General features: G+C 38.4%; 1 protein-coding gene across 1 annotated transcript in view; it reads right to left on the reverse strand.

The window, feature by feature from the left end:
- The window catches only part of NALCN (sodium leak channel, non-selective), a 392050-nt gene that overhangs the window by 315273 nt on the left and 53342 nt on the right, over positions 1-23435 (reverse strand). The window contains exon 6 of the mRNA XM_012557767.2: positions 20138-20292. Within this exon, the coding sequence (XP_012413221.1) occupies positions 20138-20292 (155 nt within the window). The remainder of the gene's footprint in view (positions 1-20137; positions 20293-23435) is intronic.

Here is a 23435-nt window from a genome sequence, read left to right on the forward strand (position 1 = left end):
GGTCCCCACAGCCCTCCACCCAGCAATTCAGTCCCTCAGGGAGTTTGGATGTGTCTATGGGGCTTCCATGACCTTTCCTTGTACAAGTTGTGCTAGCGCCAGAGCTTTTTTTTTTGTTTGGAGTTTTTAAATTACCTTTTCAATCTCTCCTTTTCTTATAGGTTTATTTAGTTTTTCTACCTCCATTTGTATTAGTTTAGGTAGGTAGTGTGTTTTTAGAAATTTGTCCATTTCCTCTAGGTTTTCAAATTTGTTAAAGTACAGTTTTTCATAGTATTTTCTTAAGATTATTTTAATTTCAGTTGGGTCTGTTGTGATATCACCCACCGCATTTCTTATTCAGGTTATTTGCTTCCTCTCCTGTTTTTCTTGTTACTGTGGCCAGTGGTTTATCAATTTTGTTGATCTTTTCAAAGAACAAGCTTTTGGTCTTGTTAACTCTTTCAATTGTTTTTCTATTTTCTATTTCATTTAATTCACCTCTAATATTTATTATTTGTTTTGTTCTGGTGCCTGAGGTCTTCTTTTGGTGCTCTCTTTCTATTTGAGTTGTAGAGTTAATGTTTTGATTTTGGCCCTTTCTTCTTTTAGAATGTGTGCATTTATTGCTATAAATTGACCTCTGAGAACTGCTTTTGCTGTTTCCCAAGGGTTCCAGTAAGATGTGTTTTTAATCTCATTTGATTCTGTGACTTTCTTTATTTCATCCTTAGTTTCTTCTATAACCCAGTAGTTTTTGAGCAAGGTGTTGTTCAGTTTCCATGTGTTTGATTTTTTTTCCTTGCTTTTTCTGTTATTGATTTCTACTTTTATGGCTTTATGGTCAGATAAGATGCTTTGTAATACTTTGATGCTTTGGATTCTGTTAAGGCTTGATTTATGGCCTAATATGTGGTCTGTTCTGGAGAATGTTTCATGTGCGTTGGAAAAGAAAGTATACTTGGCAGCTATTGGGTGGAGTGTTCTGTATATGTCTATGAGATCAAGTTGGTTAATTGTGGCATTTAGATCTTCCGTGTCTTAGTTGAGCTTCTTTCTGGATGTTCTGTCCTTCACCGAAAGTAGTGTGTTGAAGTCTCCTACTATTATTGTGGAGCTGTCTATCTCTCTTTTCAATGCTATTAGAGTTTATGTATTTTGGAGCCCTGTCATTGACTGCATAAATAGTTTTTATGGTTATGTCCTTCTGGTGTATTGATGCTTTAATCATTATATAGTGTCCTTCCTTGTCCCTTGTGGTGGATTTTACTTTAAAGTCTATTTTGTCAGACATTAATATTTCCACTCCTGCTTTTTTTGAGTGTCGTCTGCTTGATATATTTTTTTCCATCCTTTGAGTTTTAGTTTGTTTGTGTCTTTAAATCTATGTGTGTCTCTTGTAGACAGCATACAGACGGATCATGTTTTTTTATCCATTCTGCCACTCTCTGACTCTTGATTGGTGCATTTAGTCTGTTTACATTCAGCGTAATTATTGATAGTATGAGTTTAGTGCTGTCACTTGGATGTCTTTTTTTTTGTGTGTTGTTGACAGTTTCTTTGTTCCACTGTGCTGAGTTATTTATTTTTATGTATTTCTTTTCCTTTTTCATTGTTGTTGATTTCGTATTTGCTGAGTCTTTGTGTTTTTCTTGTTTTTTATTTTGATGTGTAGGATTGTTAGTTTCCTTTGTGGTTACCTTAATATTTATCCCTGTTTTTCTAAGTTTAAACCAATCTTTCATTTCTTTATATCACCTTGACTTCCTCTCCATATGAAAGATCTATGACTACTTTCTTTTAGTCCCTCTTTTTTGTTTTAGTGTTGTCACCTTTTACATATTGACATCTCTGTTTCCCTATTTTCAGTGTGTTAGCTTTGGTTTATTTTTGAGACTTCCCTATCTGGGCTGATATCTAGTTGCTCTGTCCTGTGTTCTAGTCTTGGGTTGTTATCTGATGTTATTGATTTTCTAACTGGAAGACTCCCTTTAGTATTTCTTGTAATTTTCCTTTGGTTTTTACAAATTCCCTAAACTTCTATTTATCCTGAAATGCCCTAATTTTGCCATCATATTTGAGAGACAGTTTTGCGGGATATATAATTCTTGGCTGGTAATTTCTTTCCTTCAAGGCTTTATATATGTCATCCCATTGTCTTCTTGCATGCATGGTTTCTGTTGAGTAGTCCAAGCTTAGTCTTATTGGCTCTCCTTTGTAGATGATTTTTTGTTTATCCCTAGCTGCTGTTAAAATTGTCTCTTTATTTTTGGTTTTGGCAAGTTTGATTATAATGTGTCTTGGTGACTTTCTTTTGGGATCTACCTTGTGTGGGGTTCTATGAGCTTCTTGGATAGATATCTTCTCATCTTTCAGGATATCAGGGAAGTTTTCTGCCAACAAACCTTCAACCATTCTCTCTGTATTTTCTGTTATCCCCCCTGTTCCGGTACTCCAATCACTCACAGGTTATTCCTCTGATACAGTCCCACATAATTCTTAGCATTTCTTCATTTTTTAAATTCTTTTATCTGATTTTTCCTCAAATAAGTTAGTGTCAAGTGCTTTATCTTCAATCTCACTAATTCTGACTTCCATTGCCTCAACTCTGCTCCTATGAATTTCTATTGAGTTGTCTAATTCTGAAATTACATTGTTAATCTTCTGGATTTCTGATTGTAGCCTATTAAATTTGTCATTATGCTCTTGAATAACCTTCTTAACTTCCTATTTTGCTTTGTCTATGTGTTCCTTGGCTTGTTCTGCGTTTTGACTGATCTCCTTCCTGATCTCTTAAAGAGTTCTGTATATTAATCTTTTGTATTCTACTTCTGGTAATTCCAAGTTCTCTTCCTCCAGATTTCTTGATTCTTTATTCTGAGAGTTTGCTGAAGCCATCATGCTCTGCCACTTTATGTGATTTGATATTGACTCTTGTCTCTGAACCATCAATAAGTTATTACATTTGTTTATTTTATGTTTGCTTACTGTGTCCTTGCTTCTTGTTTTGTTTTGTTTTGATATGCCCAAATAGGCTGGTCATGTGAGCTAGTTTGATTATTGGTGCCTTTGACGCTCTAATGTCCTGTCGCCGGGTGGTTAGATCTGTTAGTAGGTATGTGAGCCTTGGAGTCCATTTACTTTCCTTGTATGGATTCAGCTCTGGTGTCCAGGTAGTTGGTCACCAAATCTGTAGTGCAGTCTCCCACCTACAGTCCCAGACAGGCAGGGGTGACTGGAGTAGGCACAGGTATCTGGCTGCAGTAGGGGGTCACACGCCGAGCAAGGCAGGGTGCTGACTGCTTCCCCTGAGTGTCTGGGAGGAAAGCGTGTCCCTGTTCCCTAGAGTGTGTAGGTGGGTGGGTTTTGCAGCTGGACTATGAGCACCCAGTGCTGTTGGCTGTAAGGACTGGGAGGTACCACTTATTCTTGGACTCCTATTGCAGACGGCTAGGTGGCGTGTGTACAGCCACCAGTCCTCAGGCCCCTGATATGGATAGGTGAGGACCCTGCTTAATGGGCAGAGCGGTGTCAAATCTCATGGACCTGCCATTCCACCATATAGCTGATACAGCTGAAGTTAGGCTTTAGGCATATACCCTGTGGTATTGTGCTAATGAGGGCCTACACTGTTGAAATGGACCCAAGCAGGTCTATGCAGGGGTGAAAGGCATTCAAAGTCCGTGAATCCCTTATGCCCGTGCCTAGGCAAAAAGGAGCTGTGCCTGTCCTGAGTTCCTGGCTTAGGGGGCTGGCAGATTATTTTTTCCTCTTTGTTAATTTGTTCCCTCCCCAAGGCCAAATGAATGGCTCAGAGTGTGTGATGGGTCCTACTTCCAGCCCAAGGGACTTGGCAATAACTGAAGCTGGCCTGGGACCCTGGTGCAGAGCAAGGAGGAGGCAGGTAAATTGGAGAGAGGTTCTTCCCAAACGGGGTGTTTTTTGATCCACGTGATGGGTTAGATGCATGTACTTATCTTTTGCTGATTGAGTGCCACTTTTCACTTGTTCTGGAGGCTTGAGTAGACTGTCCACCGACTGGTCTCTGCTGATGTGGAAAACACATCCTGAATGCCACTGCTTGCCTCACTGCGCACACCACGCGATCCAGCTCCCACTGGGTCAGGTCTGGCAACTCATCGCTGCTTCCAAACCATGTCTCCCTCCTCCTGCCGCTCAGTCTGATTCCTCAGTTTTGCCTTTCATGTTCAGGGCTTCTAGAATGTCATGTATAATTGATTCATTTGTTTTTTTGGGTCTTTGTTGTCAGAGAGACTACATGAAGCATCTAACTACTCCACCATCTGGGTCCCGCCTTTATCTACTTTTTTTTTAAGTACAATTTCCTATTGTGTTAAAATATATATAACAAAATATTTGCCAATGCAACATTTTTTATGTGTACAATTCATGACATTAATTACATCCAGGGGGCACTGAGTTTCTGTTAAGTGTGATGTAAAAATATGGATAGCGGTGATGGTTGCACAACAAGAACGATTTTTTAATAAAATGAAAAATATAATGCCATCCACCACTGCTTCTATATTAGCATTTATCTAGTGCCTTCCAGTGCTAAGCATAGTGTCTAACATATAGTTAAACCAACAGTTGCCATTGAGTTGGTTTTGTCTCATAGTGGCCCCATGTGTGTCAGAGTAGAACTGTGCTCCATAGGGTTTTTCAATGGCTGATTTTTTGAAAGTAGATTGCCAGGTTCTTCTTACAAAGAACCCCTGGGTGAACTTGATCCTCAACCTTTCAGTTACCAGTGGAGCACGTGAAGTGCTTGCAACACCCAGGACTGAATGAATGAACAGACTACAGACACTGCCAACAATCTTCACTTGAAATAGTGCTTTGAGATGGTGACTGTACATCTCAGGGTTCCCAGGGCATGCCTGATTACAAAAGTTCTGATATGTACAACACTGTGGCAAGTGAAATACATCTTTCTCAATGATGTCTCTCTTCAGAAATGCTCTGATTATACAATCTGGTTAGTTTTTGAAATATATAGAATACATAGAAAGGAGTGGTTTAGAGTATGAGTGTTTTAGTTGGGTTGATTTGATTCTAAATCCCTGGCTTGCTATTTATTATGTGGGCTTAGGTATTTTGCTCAGTATCATGACCCTCAGCTTCTTCTTTGGTAAAGTGAGAGTTTTTCAACTATATGATGCTGTCTGAAAAACATCCCAAAGCTTACTGGCTTAAAATAGCGACCATTTATTGTAGATCAAAGACTACAGCTTTCACCCTGGGTTACACCTCAACATAAAACAAAAATCCTCACAACTGGACCAAAAAGCAACATCATGATAAATGGAGAAAATATTGAAATTGTCAGGATTTCATTTTACTTGGATTCACAATCAACACCCATGGAAACAGCTGTCAAGAAATCAAACGACATATTGCATTGGGCAAATCTGCTGCAAAAGACATCTTTAAAGTGTTGAAAAGCAAAGATGTCACCTTTAGGACTAAGATGCACCTGACCCAAGCCATGGTATTTTCAATAGCCTCATATGCATGTGAAAGCTGGACAAGGAAGAAGCGAGACAAAAGACGAGGAATAAGAAAAAAGAATCGATGCCTTTGTTATGGTGTTGGTGAAGGATACTGAATATACCACGGACTGCCAGAATAAAGAACAAATCTGTCTTGGAAGAAGTACAGCCAGAATGCCCCTTAGAAGCAAGGATGGCGAGACTTCTTCTCAAGTACTTTGAACATGTTATCAGGAGGGACTCATCCCTGGAGAAGGATGCTTGGTAAGGTAGAGGGTCAGCGAAAAAGAGGAAGACCCTGGATGAGCTGCATTGACATAGTGCTGCAGCAACGGGCTCAAACATAGCAATTATTTGGAGGATGGTGAAGGACTGGGCAGTGTTTCATTCTGTTGTCATAAGGTTGCTAAATTGGAACCGACTCAATGGCACCTGATAACAACACTGGCTCGTGATTTTCTGGGTAGCAATTTGGGCTGGGGTTAGAGGGTGATTTTTCTGCTGCTCTCACCTGGCGTCACTCAGATGGCTGCAGATATCTGGAACTGTACAGTGTGCGGTGGCTCCACTCACATGTCTAACAGTTGGGGTTGGCTGTCAGGTGGGAGCCTCAGTTCTCCTCCATATGCTCTCCTATCTGTAGCCTAGACTGGGCTTTTTATGTGGTCATCATAGGGCAGTGCTCTTTCTCCCTTCTCTCATGATTTCCACTAATATTTTCTGGCTAAAAGAAGGGATTAGGGATAATGTTTAGTATTTTGATTCTGATTTCTGAGCAATTTCTTTAACCACAAAGGCTCTTCCATATTAAAGAATACCCACTTGATTAAATCTAGTCAAGAGTCATTGGATTCTAGGCCTAGCCTATATTTCTTTCTTCAGAAACTCCTTACTTAAACTGAATGACAGACTTAAGGAACATAGCCTGTATATTTGTGAAAAATAGCAGAAAGGAGGTGATTTTTAGGAGAAGGGAGGGTTTGCATCCAGTATAGCCTTTGTTTTCAAATTTTATGTTTAGAATTTCAAGGAGCTTTGATCCAGCAAAGGAGGTTGATGGAGATGCTTTGGATTCTGACTAATGTACACAGAATTAGAGACATACAGGGGTCTCTGAGCCTCCTCAGTGCAGGGATACAGGGAAGTGATGAATAGAAGGATTATAAAAGATTTCAGACAACTGTGGAATTTTTTGCTCTATAATTCATTCACTCATTCAGTTAAGAATTATAATATAATAAAAATGATCATTATAATTATAGTTAAAAATTATTAAGGACCCATTAGGTGTGAGGATGAGAATAATCTAATACAATTTTTCTACTACCCTCTGAGATATGAAATATTTTTATTCGTGCTTTACAGGCACAGAAATATTAAGTAAATAACTTGTCCAATATCACATACCCTACCAGATGCAGGCTGTGTGCTGTTAGAGTCCTTTTCTACCCTGTAGCTCTACTGCCAAGATACTGTGAATACAATAATCACTAATACCTGCCCTCCCCTTCCCCAAATAGCTATTTCCTTTCTCTACATTCTGTACCATCAGAATGGAGTTAATACGGTAGCTCGTGGGGTTGATGTGAGGGTGAGGTGACATTCATTACATACATTGTCTGGCCCCCAATTATTCTTTCCTAGAACGTCTCCTTCAGTTCAACTTCAATTTGTTGTTCATGTCTGTAGTCATTACTAGTTTTTATAGAAAATAATATATCTCCATGCACAAAGATAGGTTATTTTCTATTAAATATATGAGAGTAAGAATTGCCTCACATAATTTACTCTGTTCATGTTTTTGTAATTCCTGATTAGAGTTTTTAATTATTATCATTATTATTGCTTATTTGTTAATGGACTTATATGGAGGGATAAAGTATTTGAATATTTGCTACAATTAATACAAAGATTACAAACCCAAAATCTTAATCCACTGGAGATGTTCTTAGTGCTCAGTAATTGCTATTGCTTATTTGAGGTCTAGTCTCATCCTCCATCTATAACTGTTTTTGTCTTTACACAAAGTAACTGCTGATGTATAATCTTACCAGGCTGCACAGAGGCTGGGATAATAATTCATAAAAATATATATTGTTGGAGAATCTTTGTAAAAATGAAATATGAAAATTTCCTGTAAGTATTTACTCACTCCCAGATTTCAAGAATTAATGTCGGAAATGTATAAAATATATATTTTGAATTTAAAATTATAGGCGTGAAATCATATCAAAGAAAGGAAAACTGCACTGTTATATAGAAATTCCAAAAATATTTAAAAAAATAAGGAATTCGTCAATTTTCTGGACTATACTTGCTTAGAAACTTCCTCCACTTTCCCCACCCCATGCCCAACCAAGGACTTAGATATACAAAAAGAATAGTTTTTGAATCTATAAATGAGCTCAAAACTAAGTCAGCCAAATAGCCAGCTGTCAGAAAGTTTCAGAGAACATATAATCAGACCCGTGAGCAGCAGGTAAAGGCAAGGTGGCTCCCAAACGGATCAGAAGTCAATACAAGCCTGAAGGGATTCTGCTGACAGCAGGGAGAAGAGTTGGGTTGCCCACTAATGCTGGACAGGAGGCAGGTGCTGAGGTGTCTCTGCAAAGTCGGGAGTATGAAAGGCTGCCTTGCATTTGAAACTGAGACTAAAGGAACTCCACTCTGTAGTTCAGAAAAGCAGAAGGTTGCTTGCCTTCTGTACAGATCCATGAGGGGCAAAAGAGGCCCCTCAGAAAAACCTGACCCCTAGAGCTATGCCAACTGAAGTGCGCTGCACTTGATTAGTTGGTGAAATTGAATTAATTTCAGAGCGTCAAGGGTATTCTGTCACACTGACTGCCATTACTAGCAGTGAAAGTTTCTTCGACTATCAGGCAAGACAGCTGTGCTCATCTATTCACAGTTGTTTCACTTGAATATCTATCTGACTTAAAGTGGAATCCACCTAATTTCAAATGAACAATGAATTTAAATGCTAGGGTTGTATTTAAATTTTGTTCAAATTTTCAATCACGAGACTCCCCTTTAAAAAGTCAATATATCTAATATAAACTTCTCCTAAACTCAATCAACCAGTCCCCAAGTATATACTGAACTCACTCAGAGTTAGAAAAGACATCAAATGAAGTACACAAAGTTTTCGTTCCTATTTAAGGCATCTAGGATCTAATGGGAGCCCTGGTGGCACAGTGGTTAAGAGCTTGGCTGCTAACCAAAATGTTGAATCCAGCAGCTGCTCCTTGGAAACCCTACCGGGCAGTTCTACTCTGTCCTACAGGGTCTCAATGGGTCAGAATCGACTCCACGGCAATGGGTTTCGTTTTGGTTTTTTTTTAGGATCTAATGGGAGTGCTGGGTGTACAAACAGTTAAGAGGACTACTACTAACTGAAAGGTTGGAGGTTCAAATCCACCCAGAGGCGCCTTGAGAGAAAGGCTTGATGATCTACTTCTTAAAGTAGAAAACTCTACGGAGTGCAGTTCTATCCCTGCACTATGAGTGAGACTTGACGGCAACTAGTCGGTTTTTTGGTTTAGGAGCTAATGAGCTAATTGGGACTATAAGGGTAAAACAAACACAACACATACACACTCAAAACACAGTGGAAATAAATCGACAGTGGGAAATAAATACAATGCAATGTTAACTTTCACACACACACTTTTGTCAGTTCAAATAGAAGGAGACAAATGCCTCCTGGGGTAATGGGACAATGTGAAGGGTGTACGATGTGAAAGGTAAGTCCTATGCTGATAAGCCTGGAGCAGGAGGGAGGCATTCCGTGAAGAATAGCGTGAACAAATTCAAGAAGCATAGAGTGACCTGCTGAGTGTTCAGAAAAACACAGAATTCATACAGCCTGTGATATTTTTTACCTCAATATTTAATCCTATTGAAAAAAGATACCTCAGATTTTTAAAAATTCACTCTCATGCAATACGGGCAGAGTTATGGATTCCTACAATCTTAATACATAAATAAATAAACCACCAGTTATCTATTAAAAGTGTGCATACCCCTTTACCCAGATATTCTGTTTCTAGGAATGTATTCTAAAGAAATAGTCACACATGTGCACAGGACGTGTGTGTGTGTGTGTGTATCTGTATGTGTTCAATACAGCATTATTGACTGTAGTAAGAAACTGAAAAACATGTAAATGTCTATCAATATGGCAACAGTTAAAAGCGTTTTATAAATACCATGTAACTGATAAAGAAAAAAGAAGGAAAGAAGGAAGAAAGCAAAGGAGCGAGGGAGGGGATAATATATGGCAGAATTTACTTCTTTTCAACGTTCACTTTTGAAGTAATTTGATGTAGTACTTTCCTAACATGCAGATATTTAAAATGCAACTATGAACATGCTAATTTCTTGGAAATCACTAGCTATTTCCAGTGAATATTGTTTTCTATGCATAATCTGAAAACCAGTCAGAAATCCACGTTTAAAATCTCCTTCTTGCATTGTCTGATGAAAACTCACTCTAGCAGCTGTCTTTTCTAATTCATTCCACAAAACTGACCTGATAGACTCTAGGCAGTGGATAGCTTTTTTTTTTTTTTTAATTATGTCTTCAATTTCTACCTTTAAACCCGCTTTCTTCTAATATTCTAAATAATATTTACATTTCTAATTTCAGTGTAAGTCTGTAGCTCTGTTTGAGAATCTAATGAAAGCCAAATAGTCCTTTTAAAAATGCCCACACACACACTTGTGTATACAACTTGAGGGCATTCACTGATTCCTAGACAGAGGAGTAAAACCTGTGTATTTGACCAAGGGTCCTCACAAGTTTTCAGCTTGTGACATTTCATGATCTTGTCCTCTAATTAACAAAAATCTATCTTTCAGAGAGCACATACAGGATTATCATAGATTAAAGCAAGCACTTTTGGCTGCATTCTATTGCCCCAGTTCTCTCTTTCAAATGTGTTTTCATAAAAGTCAATAAGTAATTCCAGTGGCCGTGCTAAACATAAAAATTAATACAGCCCTCAGTGCTTTTTCACAAAGTATTATCAATCTCAATTACGTATTTTATGAATTCGTCTTTACTGGGGCTTTTTTGCAACTATAATAAAAATGTACATTCTACAGTAAATCACAGTTATAGATATACAGTAATTTTCTATTTTCTATTCATTTGTAAAGTTTTCATCTGATATCACATGCAACAGCATGAAATATGGTTTAACATCATTTAAATACGATGAATCAATTTTAAGAGCAGCATAACAGAGTGCCATTTATATTCTATTATTATTTGGATGATGTAATTAACTCTCATCATATTTTATGACCATATTTAATACCAGATGTAATGAGAGACACATTATAAAAATAATAGAATCTAAAGAGAAAACAACATAGGGAGGGATTTTTAAGTAAAGCAAATCCTAGATTAATACAGAAAAAACAGATGTGTGTCGGCGTGCCATTTCTATTTCAGCGAGATACAGGGTAGTTGCAAGCACAGAACACACACAGTGCTGAAAATGATCATTGATGTTATTTCTCATCAATATTTAATTAAGCTGATTTATGACCCACACAGACAGCTGAGTCGATATCTTGTAGCCAATACTACCTAAAATCAAAGGAGGAAAATACCACAAAAGTAAGTAACAGTCAAAATATATGCCCCTTGGAGAAAAGAAGTGCCAATCCCAAATTTCAATACCCATAATAGCCTTTTTCGGAAGTAACTTGGTAGCATATAAGAATCTGGCAGACTACAGACTACTATAATTTTCCCATTTTCTTGAAAGGTCCAATTAACTTATAGTCTCCAGAAAAAAATTTACAAAGATTGTAAGTTGTCATTTTACATTTGTGAAAGCATCCAAAATCTACACTTTCACTTATGTGAAGCTGCTTTTCTACCTAATATTTTAAGCAGGATGTATAAGGAGAGCATTGTGATTTTTATTCATAAAGAGGGCTAAAAGGGTAAATTCTCTTTATGTCACATCTCTAGTAAACAAACTTTAATTAGTTTATTAATTATATTAATTTATGAATTCTCACAATCAGCTTACATAAAATTGTTGGTTAAGCACAGTATTTGAAAAGCAAAAAAAATATTCATATCTCAAAGTGACAGAGAAAGTAAGTTCAATACACAGGAGAGATTAATGGATGTAGCTGAAAATTACCTATAGTAAACACGTATCTTATAATTGAATTTTGAATCTCGTTTAAATAGGTGTAAATCTGTTTGCAATATTCCACATAACATATTTTTTCTGTCAATGTTCTTGTCCACATCTCTAGCCTATATGAGTATCATCTCATTTTGTATTAAAGCAATGTTTCCTCATTTTTACTGCCATTGCCTCTAATCCTTGCTCAAATGCCCACAGCTCAATGAATTATCTTGGACTTTTTTGCCTTCTAGGTATAGTATTCTTTATATTTAGATTCATACATTCAACTAACAATTATTATGTTTGTTTTTATGATTATGTTTTTTGTTATTTATTTCTCTCTGTCACATGGTATGCAAAAGATCAGAAGCACAGCCAGAGACCAACCCCGAGTGGCCCTGTGTTTGCAATGGGAATCACTCCTTCCGATTCATCCTTCCTTTCTTAAGACTTCAGGAAAAGAGGAGAAGGCAAAGATGTCTGGTGGATTATTATGCTGGAGGACGTATCTCTTCCCTAATAATGAGAGTCTCTGATGGACCAGCTGTGTTGCGAAGCCGCAGGAGTGCAAGTTTCTCGAAGCTGACTTCATAGATCATGTAGTGCTTGTAGTTAGAGCACAGGCTCTGGCTCTGCACACGGGGCAGCTCTTTCTCATCTTATTCTCTGCACTTATCACCTGGGGATAATGATATCTTACAGGCTTATTTTAAAGATTAAATGCATAATGGATGGAAAGCCCTTTGTCTGGTGCCAGATAAATGAGCAATCAGTAAATGATAGTACTCACAGTTATGAGTAACAGTAGGAACTGCAATAATAAAGACTGGCTGTTGGACGATTAGTCACCATAAGAACAGAGTGCTTGTTCTTTTCTGGCTTTCTTGTTGTTGTTGTTGTTGTTAGGTGCCGCCAAGTCGGTTCCGACTCACGGTGACCCTGTGTACGACAGAAAGAAACACCGCCCGGTCTTGCGCTGTCCTCACAATCATTGTTATGCTTGAGCCCATTGTTGCAGCCAGTTGTCTCGTTGAGGGTCTTCCTCTTTTTCACTGACCCTCCACGTAACCAACCACGATGTCCTTCTCCAGGGACTGATCCCGCCTGATAACATGTCCGCAGTATGTGAGACTTTGCTTCTAAGGAGCATTCTGGCTGTATTTCTTCCAAGATAGATTGGGTCGTTCTTCTGGCAGTCCATGGTATATTCAGTAGTTTCGCCAACATCATAACTCAAGGGCGTCAATTCTTCTTCAGTCTTCCTTATTCATCATCCAGTTTTCGCATGCATATGAGGTGATTGAAAACATCATGGCTTGAGTCAGGCACACCTCAGTCTTCAAGGTGACGTCTTTGCTTTTTAACACTTTAAAGAAGTCTTTTGCAACAGATTTGCCTAATTCCTGGCTTTCCCTTTGATTACTGTACATAAATAATAGGGAAAATTTTCTATTGCATATGGCCCATATAATATTGAAAGCATATATTATTAAATGGCTCTTCTATAGTTATTTTTAGAATTATTTTATAATTTTATCTTGCATGGGTGTTTATCTGATAAAAGTTGTTTCAGTCAGGTTTAATTTATTCTAGATTTTTTTAAAAATTGGGCTTTTGACTTTTAGTCTTAAGATTTTAGTGACTAATAACAAAAAAAACCTGATGTCTGTTTAATTCCTAAGTGATTTCCAAGGTTAGTTTTATCACTGAATGACATTTATTGGGTTGTTCAATCAAAACTGAACATGTTTTGTTTTTTGCTTGACTGTACAATTAACGGGTAGTTCAAACCACTACCTGAATAGCTTTGTACGCATCTTCTGTACCAAATTTCTTACGAAAGATCATGACAAGTAAATTACCAGTTTAATGGTGTTTTCCATGAGTCCTTTCCCAGGTACGCTAGATGTGTTGTACTTTTGTAACTGGCACATTACGTCTCTTTGGAGAAATTGTCATCTCCATTAGCATCTCATCAAACCTGAGCAATGCTCACATTTCACAACAAAACTAAGCTTTGTAAATTCTTTCTTGAATTTTCTTCTTAAGTAACAACTACTCTGAAATTTAAAAAGGTTTGTGGAGACAGCAAATGACAGTGAGAACCTGTGAGTCGTGAGAGCTGAGTTGAGCCCTGCCTCTGCCAGGGGCTCTCTGTGACTCTAACTGTGCTCGTTCTGATGCTTGGGTTCCCCGTCTGAAAAACTGGGAGAATCGACCACTCAGCTGTGTGGTCTTCTACAGCTCTAAATTCCTGTTATTTCTATGATTTCTCTTTATTTCTCAAGTCATATGTTCCACAAGTTTGTAAGCATGGGATAATATAGAGGAAGTGAAAGTGAAAATGGGGTAATTACTCAGAAAATGGAAGTAGGACAAGTTTTCCAAATAGGGTAAGTTGGTAGCTACCTTTACAGTGATCTTTTGGTGTTATCAGGCGCAGATTATCCAATAAGCAAGGTAAACACAAGCTTACTTGTACTTACTAATCTGTAGTGAACAATTTCACATTTTTTACATCGAAGATTCTGCATCTAGATATGGCTGGCATCTGTCTCTCTCCCAACCCCATGGCACCTTCCTATAGAATCAAAGCCTGTTTTCAAATTTACAGTCCCTGATAGGGCGGATGGCTCAGTGAGCAAGGTAAGCATGGGCTTACTTGTGTTTGCTTACTAATCTGTAGTGAACAATTTCACATGAGTTTTCATCACGTCACATCAAAGTGAAACCCATTCCGACTATGAGTCGGAATCAACTGGACGGCAACAGGTTTGGTTTGATGCGATAACCTGCAAGGCTTGTCTGATGTCTCCATTACTTGATAATTTTTTCTGGCTTCTCGGAAGACATCTTCTTTAGCTTTGAGTTCCAGTAAACTTACTAAGAGATGGTTCACTGTTGATTGCTTATGTCTATTTACTGAGGCAAGTTATAGCCTTTTAATCTGTATATTCTGGTCTTTTTTATTTTCTGCAGGTTTTTTTTGAGTTATATGTGTTGAATTTTGTTGTTGTTGTTGTTGTAAATATACCTAAAATTATATGTTTACTGATATTGTTCTGATTCTTTTCAATTATTATTATTCATTTTTGATTTCAGGTTTTATTGGACCAGCTGTTCGTAGCTGTTTCGTGTGGGGGAAGAGAAGGGCAGTATTATGGGATAGAAATAAAGCTGTTTAGACCAAAAGGGCAAAATATGCCCAAAAGCAAAGATGAGAGCAGGAAGGGGTAGGAAAACTGGAGAAAGGTAATGGGGAACCCAGGGCAGCAATGGGGAGAGTGCTGACACATTGAGGGGACTGCGACCAATGTCTTGGAACATTCTGTGTACAAATTCTTGAATGGGAAACTATGTCGCTCTGTAAACTTTTACCTAAAGCACAATAAAATACTTTTGAAAAAAGGAAATAAAGCTGTTTATAAATACCGATGTGTGTGTGTGTTGCTTTAGTTCAGTGGTTTAAACCTCTGATGCACATTAGAATCCTCTGGAGAACTTTTAAAAACCACCTATGCCTCGTACCACTGTAAAATATAGATTTAATTGGCCTGCGAATGGAGCTTGCGAATTTACGTTTTAAAAAGCTCTCCAAGTCATCCTAAGGTGTAATGAATCTTGAAAACCTTCAGCTCAGCCTTCACCTCTTCCTAGTCAACACAGATCAGCAGTATTGCGGTCCCTCAGAACTGGGTGTCTATTCTATCATAGGAGTTCCCACAACCAGTAAAGCACACAACCAGTACACAAAAGGTTGGTGCTCAAATCCACCCACAGGAACCTTGAAAGAAAGGCATGGTGATCTGCTTCCGAAAGGTCACAGCCTTGAAAACCCTGTGGAGCAGTTCTACTCTGCACACATGGGGTCACCATGAGTTGGAATTGACTCAACGGCAACCTTTTTTTCTTTTCTCTTTAAATGTCGCCCTTTCTCTCCTACCAACTGCTTGCATGAATGAGGGTCTCTACTCTGTGATACCAGCGGAGGCCCAGAAAGCTCCTATGGCATGGCCAGCCTACAACTGAGATTCTCTCTCTCAAGTGATAGACTGTTCTGATCCCCCAGAGGCATCAGCTCTTTCAGAATATCCATATTCTGCTGACTCCATCTGAAATGCACAGGAGCACGAATCCTTTCAAAGTTGTCAAGGAGCCTAAATCCTTGGGAGATAAATGTGTAAATAAACAGTACAGTTACAGTAGGATAATTGCTTTAGTGGGAACCCACTGCCCCCAGGAAAATTCACTCCTAGACCTGGTCGTCTCTAGCCAATGCCCTTTGTAGGGAGGCTTTCTCTGTGAAAGAGAGATTGTACCCTAAGTTAGTTGAAAATATATGTTCCCTCATGTATCAAACACCTGGCCCTCTGATGTTGTCATTTATGGTTGAAGGGTTTTCTGAGTTTCCTTGAAGATGGAATTTCCATTCCAGTGTATCAATCTCCTTGAGACTTGGATGATTTAAAGAAGCAAAGAGGCAAAGATGTCTTTAGTCTGCAATCGTACAAAAGACTCTGCAATTTTTTCTCCTTAATGACTTTGGCTTTTAGTATATTTTTAAAATTGAGTTTTCCAACATCATTGATATTCAGTTTTAATGAGGTACAACTGGTCTCTATTCACCTAAAGCAACAGAGGAAGAAGGAGAGTCAGGGATAGAAGGAGGAAATGGAACGTGTGGCTAATTGCCTGTATGAACAGCTGCCTCCTTTGCCATGAGACCAGAAGAACTGGATGGGGCCTGGCTACTGTCACTGAACATTTTGATCAAAGATTTTATAGAGGAATCCTGAAGGAAAGGGGAGAAATGCAGAATAAAATTTCAAATTCTCATGGAATCCAGACCTTCTGGAGCCAATGGAGGCTAGCTGAACTCCTAAAACTATTGCCCTGGGACAATCTTTAAACCTGAAAATAAAATAAAAAATATTTGCTGAAGTCTTATTAAAACCAGACAATAGTTTAGCTTAACTACCAAAAATTGTCTGCCTTGAGCATTGCGCTCTTTTAAGATCTATCAAGGGATCTTAGGGGATCAAGGGATCTTAGGGGATCAAGGGATCACAAGGGATCAGGAGCCCTTGTGGCACAGTGGTTAAGAGCTCAGCTGCTAACCAAAAGGTTGGCAGTTCAAACTCACCACCCACTCTTTGGAAACTCATTGGGGTAGTTCTACTCTATCCCACAGGGTCACTATGAGTCGGAATAGACTCAACGGCAATGGGTTTGTTTTTTTTTCTTTTATATAGGATCAAATTGACAATAGCAACTTGAAATATTAGACAGGAAGCTTAGGGGATACTGAGTTTATGTTAATGGGGGAGGAACAACTCAGAAAAGAGGGTGAGAATAGTTGCACAACTCAAGAATGTAATCAATGTCACTGAATTGTATGTGTAGAAACTATTGAATTGGTGTATGTTCTGCTGTGTATATTCTCAACAACAGAAACAAAATAAATTATTTAAAAAAATTAATGAGACATAAAGCTACTTATAATTAAATTTCATAAGTGATTTGAAATTCAATATATTACAAGGTAATTTGATTAGTAAGAAAAAGAAATGTACCCCTTTTAAATTAGTCACAATTATTTACATATGGAGCCCCGGTGGCACAGTGGTTAAAAGCTTGGCTGCTAATCAAAAGGTCAGCAGTTCGAATCCACCAGCTGCTCCTTGGAAACCCTATGGGGCAGTTCTACTCTGTCCTATAGGGTCGCTATGAGTTGGAATCAACTCGACGGCGATGGGTTTTTTTTGGTTTACATACATACACAAGGGTATCGGCCAAATCTATGTGCATAATTAGTCACCTAATTATGTTTTAGATTCAACTGCATGCTGAAAGAGATGACCACATATGTCTAATAAAATCATTTCTTTTCCTCATTTTGAGAGGAAACATTGTCTCTTGTCTCCATTAGATCTTCATAAAAACAATCTCTTAAAAAACTGCAGTTTGTGTATCTACAGAGATACATAACATTAGGCAGCGGCTATCGATTTCAATATAAACTATTGTGATCACTTTAAAAGTTTTGGATTATAGTACAAAGTCAACAGTTCATTATCTAATTATTAGTCATATAATGATAATGAATTCAGTCATCATTCGAGAAAAAGCAGCAGGCAGACCACATTACGTTTGTAGAGAAAGGGAAGCCGTGAGGCCCAGTGAATACTGCCAACAAAAACAGACAAAATCAGGGAAAAGAACAAGGACACAACTTAATTTTCTATTATGCCTCTACCTCCTAACACAAGCCTGACAAGTTACCAATGAATTCAAAAGTACATAAACTTTGGTCAGTCCATTAGTAAATATTTACAGAGGGCAGCCTGTGATCCAGGCCTACGCTAGGCCCTGGAGACGTGAAGATGAAAAGACACCCTTCCAGTTGTCAAGGAGCCTAAATCCTTGCGAGATAAATGTGTAAATAAACAGCACAGTTACAGTAGGATAACTGCCTTAGTGGGCGCCCACTGCTCCCAAGACGATGCCCTCCTAGACCCGCTTCTCTCAAGCCAAAACCCTTTGTAGGGAGACTTTCTCTCCGAAAGAGAGATTGCACCCTAAGTTAGTTGTAGCCATTACAAATCACAGTGAAGAAAGATGAAGCAACTTGAATATAATGCGGCGTTTTGAACTGAGGCACAATTACTTCATTTAAATGATCGTGGCGTGATTTGCTTTAGCAATATGATTTAGAAGGATAGAGGGTTCTTGTGATCAGCCCCTGAATGCTGGTCACACTGCATAGGAGATATGGGTACACCCAGTTAGCCTCTAAAAGAAAGGGCTGCATGCTATGACTAGTCCTACCCAGCTGTTAGAATTGCTGGCGCTTGTTTAACACAGCCTACCGAATCAACAGTATATCTCATCTCCCATGCCACACCTGTGATTTCCTGCTCATCCTTGAAAGACACTGGTACAATCCATAATAGACCTCTGCTTCTGAGACAGGGAAGGATGTAAGATTGATTACAAAGGCAGATATATTTAAGACAGTACAGCAAATGGAAATGCTTCACACCTGATAGCTTCTAGTTTCTTTGTGAAGTAGGAAAGAGTATCATTGACTAAAAGAGATGAGAGAATACCAGCTAACTATGGTGCTAAAAATTCACTTTGTTTCCAGCATGCAAGCATGTTAAACTACGCGAATAAAAATTTACAGATGGTATTTGCAAAACTCACTTTTTTTTAAATAATAAATTATTTGTGCTTTTCAGTCAAATTTCAGTACTATTTTCAGTATACAGGCTCTAACCTTGTGGTTTAGTTCATACATCAGGGGAGTATTCCTCAATCAATTCAAGACCTTCACTTATTCTTTTTGCAATTCCAATACTTAGCCCAGCGTCTATTATACCACTCTGTATAACATCATCCTGGAGCTGCTACCAACTGAGCCGAAGTAGGAATAAGGATTCACCAGGGTCTGTTTCTGATGCTGGAAAGTCTAATGGCTGGGCTCACAACAGTTGCCATCCAGAGGGGACAGAGGCTGATGTCACTTCCCTGGCAATGAAAGCCTCCATTGTACAGCTGGTCCATTGAAATGTGAAACCACACCAAACGTCAGGAAATAGACTTGGCTTCCAAAAGAGGACAACCACCCTCCTGTTATACATTGAAAGATATTTTCCTCAGGCCCTGGGTAAAGGTGTCTGGAATGTTCCTAAATTTATCTGGGCCTTGAAGCTTTAGGGAAAATTTAATTGTTATTGTTGTTTTTTTAAATGACTCTAATAACTATTCTCAAAACATAAAATAATATTTTTTAGAATTCAGTGATTTTTTGCTTTAATAATGAAATACATGCAACTTGCATGCAACTGCAATACATAAAATCATATTAACTAAATGGCAAATGCTAAGTTCATTCATTACTGTGTGTAATGGCACATTTCAGGACCTAACAGGACAGGCCAAGAAGAAATTTACACATCTTAGCACATCATACTCAGGTAGAAGCGTTTGCCACATATCTCTTATATAGTTTGATGCATGTTCAATAAGTATCTCATTAGCTATCTTTTGTTCCAGGAGCACTTTTCAACTCCCATGAACTCATCATGGCCTAGCATTACAATTATTTAAGACTTACCTTTCTCATTAGGATAGAGTTAGTGTGGAAAGACACCAAGTCTTATTTATTTTTGAATCACCAATCACTAAACCCTCCGCAACAAATGCATATTTTTAAATACTGTAATTAAGAATTTTAAAAAGTCTAAAATTAGAGATCTTTAACTCTATATGGGCATTGCTGAATATATGCAGACACAGTCTGTATGTTACAGACTATAGGGTAAAGTAGACTATATTACAATATAGACACAGAACTAAAATTTGCATTTGTGCTCCTTAAATATGATATCCAGTCTTAACATGAAATATCAATTATACAACTATTTTCTCCATTTCATAAACATTTTAAAATAGAAACTGAAAATGTGTTTTACCAGTAAGACAGACCTATCTCATTAAAGCCACTGTAGCCCAGCTCTTGCCTGCTAAGTCCCAGATCTTCGAGGTCCATGCATTTAAATCCTGGTGGGCATTGGTAGCCTTCTTCTAATTCTGGTGAGCAGTGTGTATCAGGAATAGCTAAACTATTCCAGGTTACATTTCTGTGAAAAACATAAGAAAGGGTTAGACAATTTCAACAATTGTAAACACTGATTCAAATGAATAATGTGGTCACTCTTCATTATTTTTGGGGGGAGGGAATTTTTTGGTGATGCTATGTTTTTTCACTAATGGAAGGGATGCTGAATCATTGTTTGTTGGTAGTTTTTTAGTTTTTGAAAAAATGGTGTGCCAGTTGCAAGCGGGATATATCAGTCCCAAGTTCCATGAAGCATATCACCCAGGCGGGACATATCGGTCCCACGGTGCATCACACTTCCTGGTTACACTTGAGTCATAAAATATCCTTCTCAACTTTCCAAAAATACACATGAAATACTAAATAAACATTGCATTTGCTGCACATAATTGTCACAGTTTGATTTAAAGTGGGCCATATCGGTACCATGTTCCATAAAGCACATCACACATATTGGTCCCATGGCCCAAGAAGTGCATCACAAACTGTTTTCACCTCCAAATAATTCATTTACTTGAATATTTCTGAATGCCGGTAACTGTACCTTCCCAGTACCACAAAGGAAAAAGTAAACATACTTGTAAGCCCTATCTCGCTGTAAGAAGCCAGCAGACACAAAAGTTGCACACAATCACTCCTCCCGGCAGCATTCTCTCATACAAGTGGCTCTCAACACTCAAATGTGGCACAGACCAATTTCCTTGTTTTTTAGACAGTTGCTCCAGTATCCACCATGACACCATAATGTACTAAAATGACTCAATGCCGGCCAATAAACTTCCAGGCGTGGAAAAATCTAACATGGGAGTATATATCCCTTGGTCCATGAAAGGGTTAATAACGGCTGTATGTGGGCACGGATTTAAGATTCAGGATTCATAAATGGCATTCATAACATTAATGACATATTAAACATTTTCAGTTGATGCCTGATACATCCTCACAATAGCTCTTTATCAGAATGGTACTACCACTTTATGTTCTTAAAGACTAAGACCCAGATATGTGAAGGAAAATATTTTTCTATAAATTTGCAAGGAATGTTAACTTGTCTAGGGATTCCCTGATATTTGCAAGACATCTCCTACTGTGGGCACAGCCTTTTACTTCTTCACTTCTAAGCAATGTTGAATGATGACGGTCATTTTCTGTATAACACACATACTATGAGTCTCATAAATTATACTTAGATTTCTGCTATATTGCAGAATTGCAGCTTAGGAAGAAAACCAGACATATCAAAAGAGTTTAAAGGAACTAAAGGCATTCCATCAGAAAGAGAGGTCATGGGGTGATTTAATGATAGCTCCAGAATTATTAAGGTCGTTTAGGTGGATGGTGACATAACTCCTTTTCATGTTTCGTCAGGACAGACTGGGCATTAAGTTGATGTAGAAGGATTTAAATATGTAATAGCTTCCTTGATAGTGAACAGAGGTTACCTATCATTGGAATGGTGGTTGTGGAATCTCATTCTGGGATGACCTAAAAATGGGCCCAAAACGGCTGCTATTTGAGGCAATTCATATGGATTGTGCAAAGGCCAAAGGTTAGGTTAGGTGATTTCACAAGACTTCTAAAACCATAATTTTATAGTAGTCATTTCTCACTATGTCAATGTTTCTACGCATTTCCTAAATGGGGAGCAACCCTAGGACAAGCCCAGTCCCATCAACTTATGGCCAAATTGAGGTAGAATTGTTGGGTCACATTGTCTTAAGTAGCTTCTGGCATTCAATTTGGCTGCTTCCTTCTCCATACATAACATGGTTTTTCTAGAGTCTGATGCCTAACTCCCTGCAATCTCTTAGCTTCTCAAGGCCAACACACACATACACCATGCCCAGTGATCCCTTGCCTCGTTCTTTCTCATTCATTAACAGAGTTCTAAAGCCTCACCTATAATTCAAATTCCCTGTGTTTACTCCTTCAGGGTTCCTCCTCTGTTAGCTGAAAGGGTGCTAATTTGTCTACAGTTCTTGAGGAATAAATCATTAAGTAATTGCTCCCTCTAGTCACATTTTAAATTCATCCTTTGGACAGTATATGGAAAACCAAAGAGAAAGGCTCTAATTGTGGAAATTATCACTTGGTCCCCCACATGTCTGTCAGTTTGTCATACTGTGGGGGCTTGCATGTTGCTGTGATGCTGGAAGCTATGCCACCTGTACTCAAATACCAGCAGGGTCACCCATGGTGGACAGATTTCAGCTGAGCTTCCAGACTAAGACAGACTAGGAAGTCTACTTCTGAAAAGAATTAGCCAGTGAAACCCTTAGGAATAGCAGCAGAACTTTGTCTGATATAGTGCCAGAAGATGAGACCCTCAGGTTGGAAGGCATTCAAAAGACAACTGGGGAAGAACTGCCTCCTCAAAGTAGAGTCGACCTTAATGACATGGATGGAGTCAAGCTTTCGGGACCTTCATTTGCTGATGTGGCACGACTCAAAATGAGAAGAAACAGCTGCAAACATCCATTAATAATTGGCATATGGAATGTACAAAGTATGAATCTAGGAAAATTGGAAATCATAAAAAATGAAATGGAACACATAAACATCAATATCCTAGGCATTAGTGAGGTGAAATGGACCGGTATTGGCCATTTTGAATTGGACAACCATATGGTCTACTGTGCCAGGAATGACAATTTGAAGAGCAATGCTGTTGCATTCATCGCCAAAAAGAATATTTCAAGATCTATCCTGAAGTGCAACACTGTCAGTTATAGGATTATATCCATATGCCTACACGGAACACCAGTTAATACGACTATTACTCAAATTTACACACCAATCACTAAGGCCAAAGATGAAGAAACTGCAGATTTTTACCAACTTCGTTAGTTTGAAATTGATTGAACATGCAATCAGGATACATTGATAATTACTAGTGATTGGAATGTGAAAGTTGGAAACAAAGAAGGATCGGTAGTTGGAAAATAAGGCTTTGGTGACAGAAATGATGCCAGAGATCGCATGATAGAACTTTGCAAGACCAATGACTTCTTCATTGCAAATACCTTTTTTTACCAACATAAACGGCGACTATACACATGGACCTTTCCAGATGGAATATACAGGAATCAAATCAACTACACCTGTGGAAAGAGACGATGGAAAAGCTCAATATCATCAGTCAGAACAAGGCCAGGGGCTGACTGC

Source organism: Trichechus manatus, unplaced genomic scaffold, assembly GCF_000243295.1.
Source record: "Trichechus manatus latirostris isolate Lorelei unplaced genomic scaffold, TriManLat1.0 scaffold00118, whole genome shotgun sequence".
Taxonomy (NCBI): domain Eukaryota; kingdom Metazoa; phylum Chordata; class Mammalia; order Sirenia; family Trichechidae; genus Trichechus; species Trichechus manatus.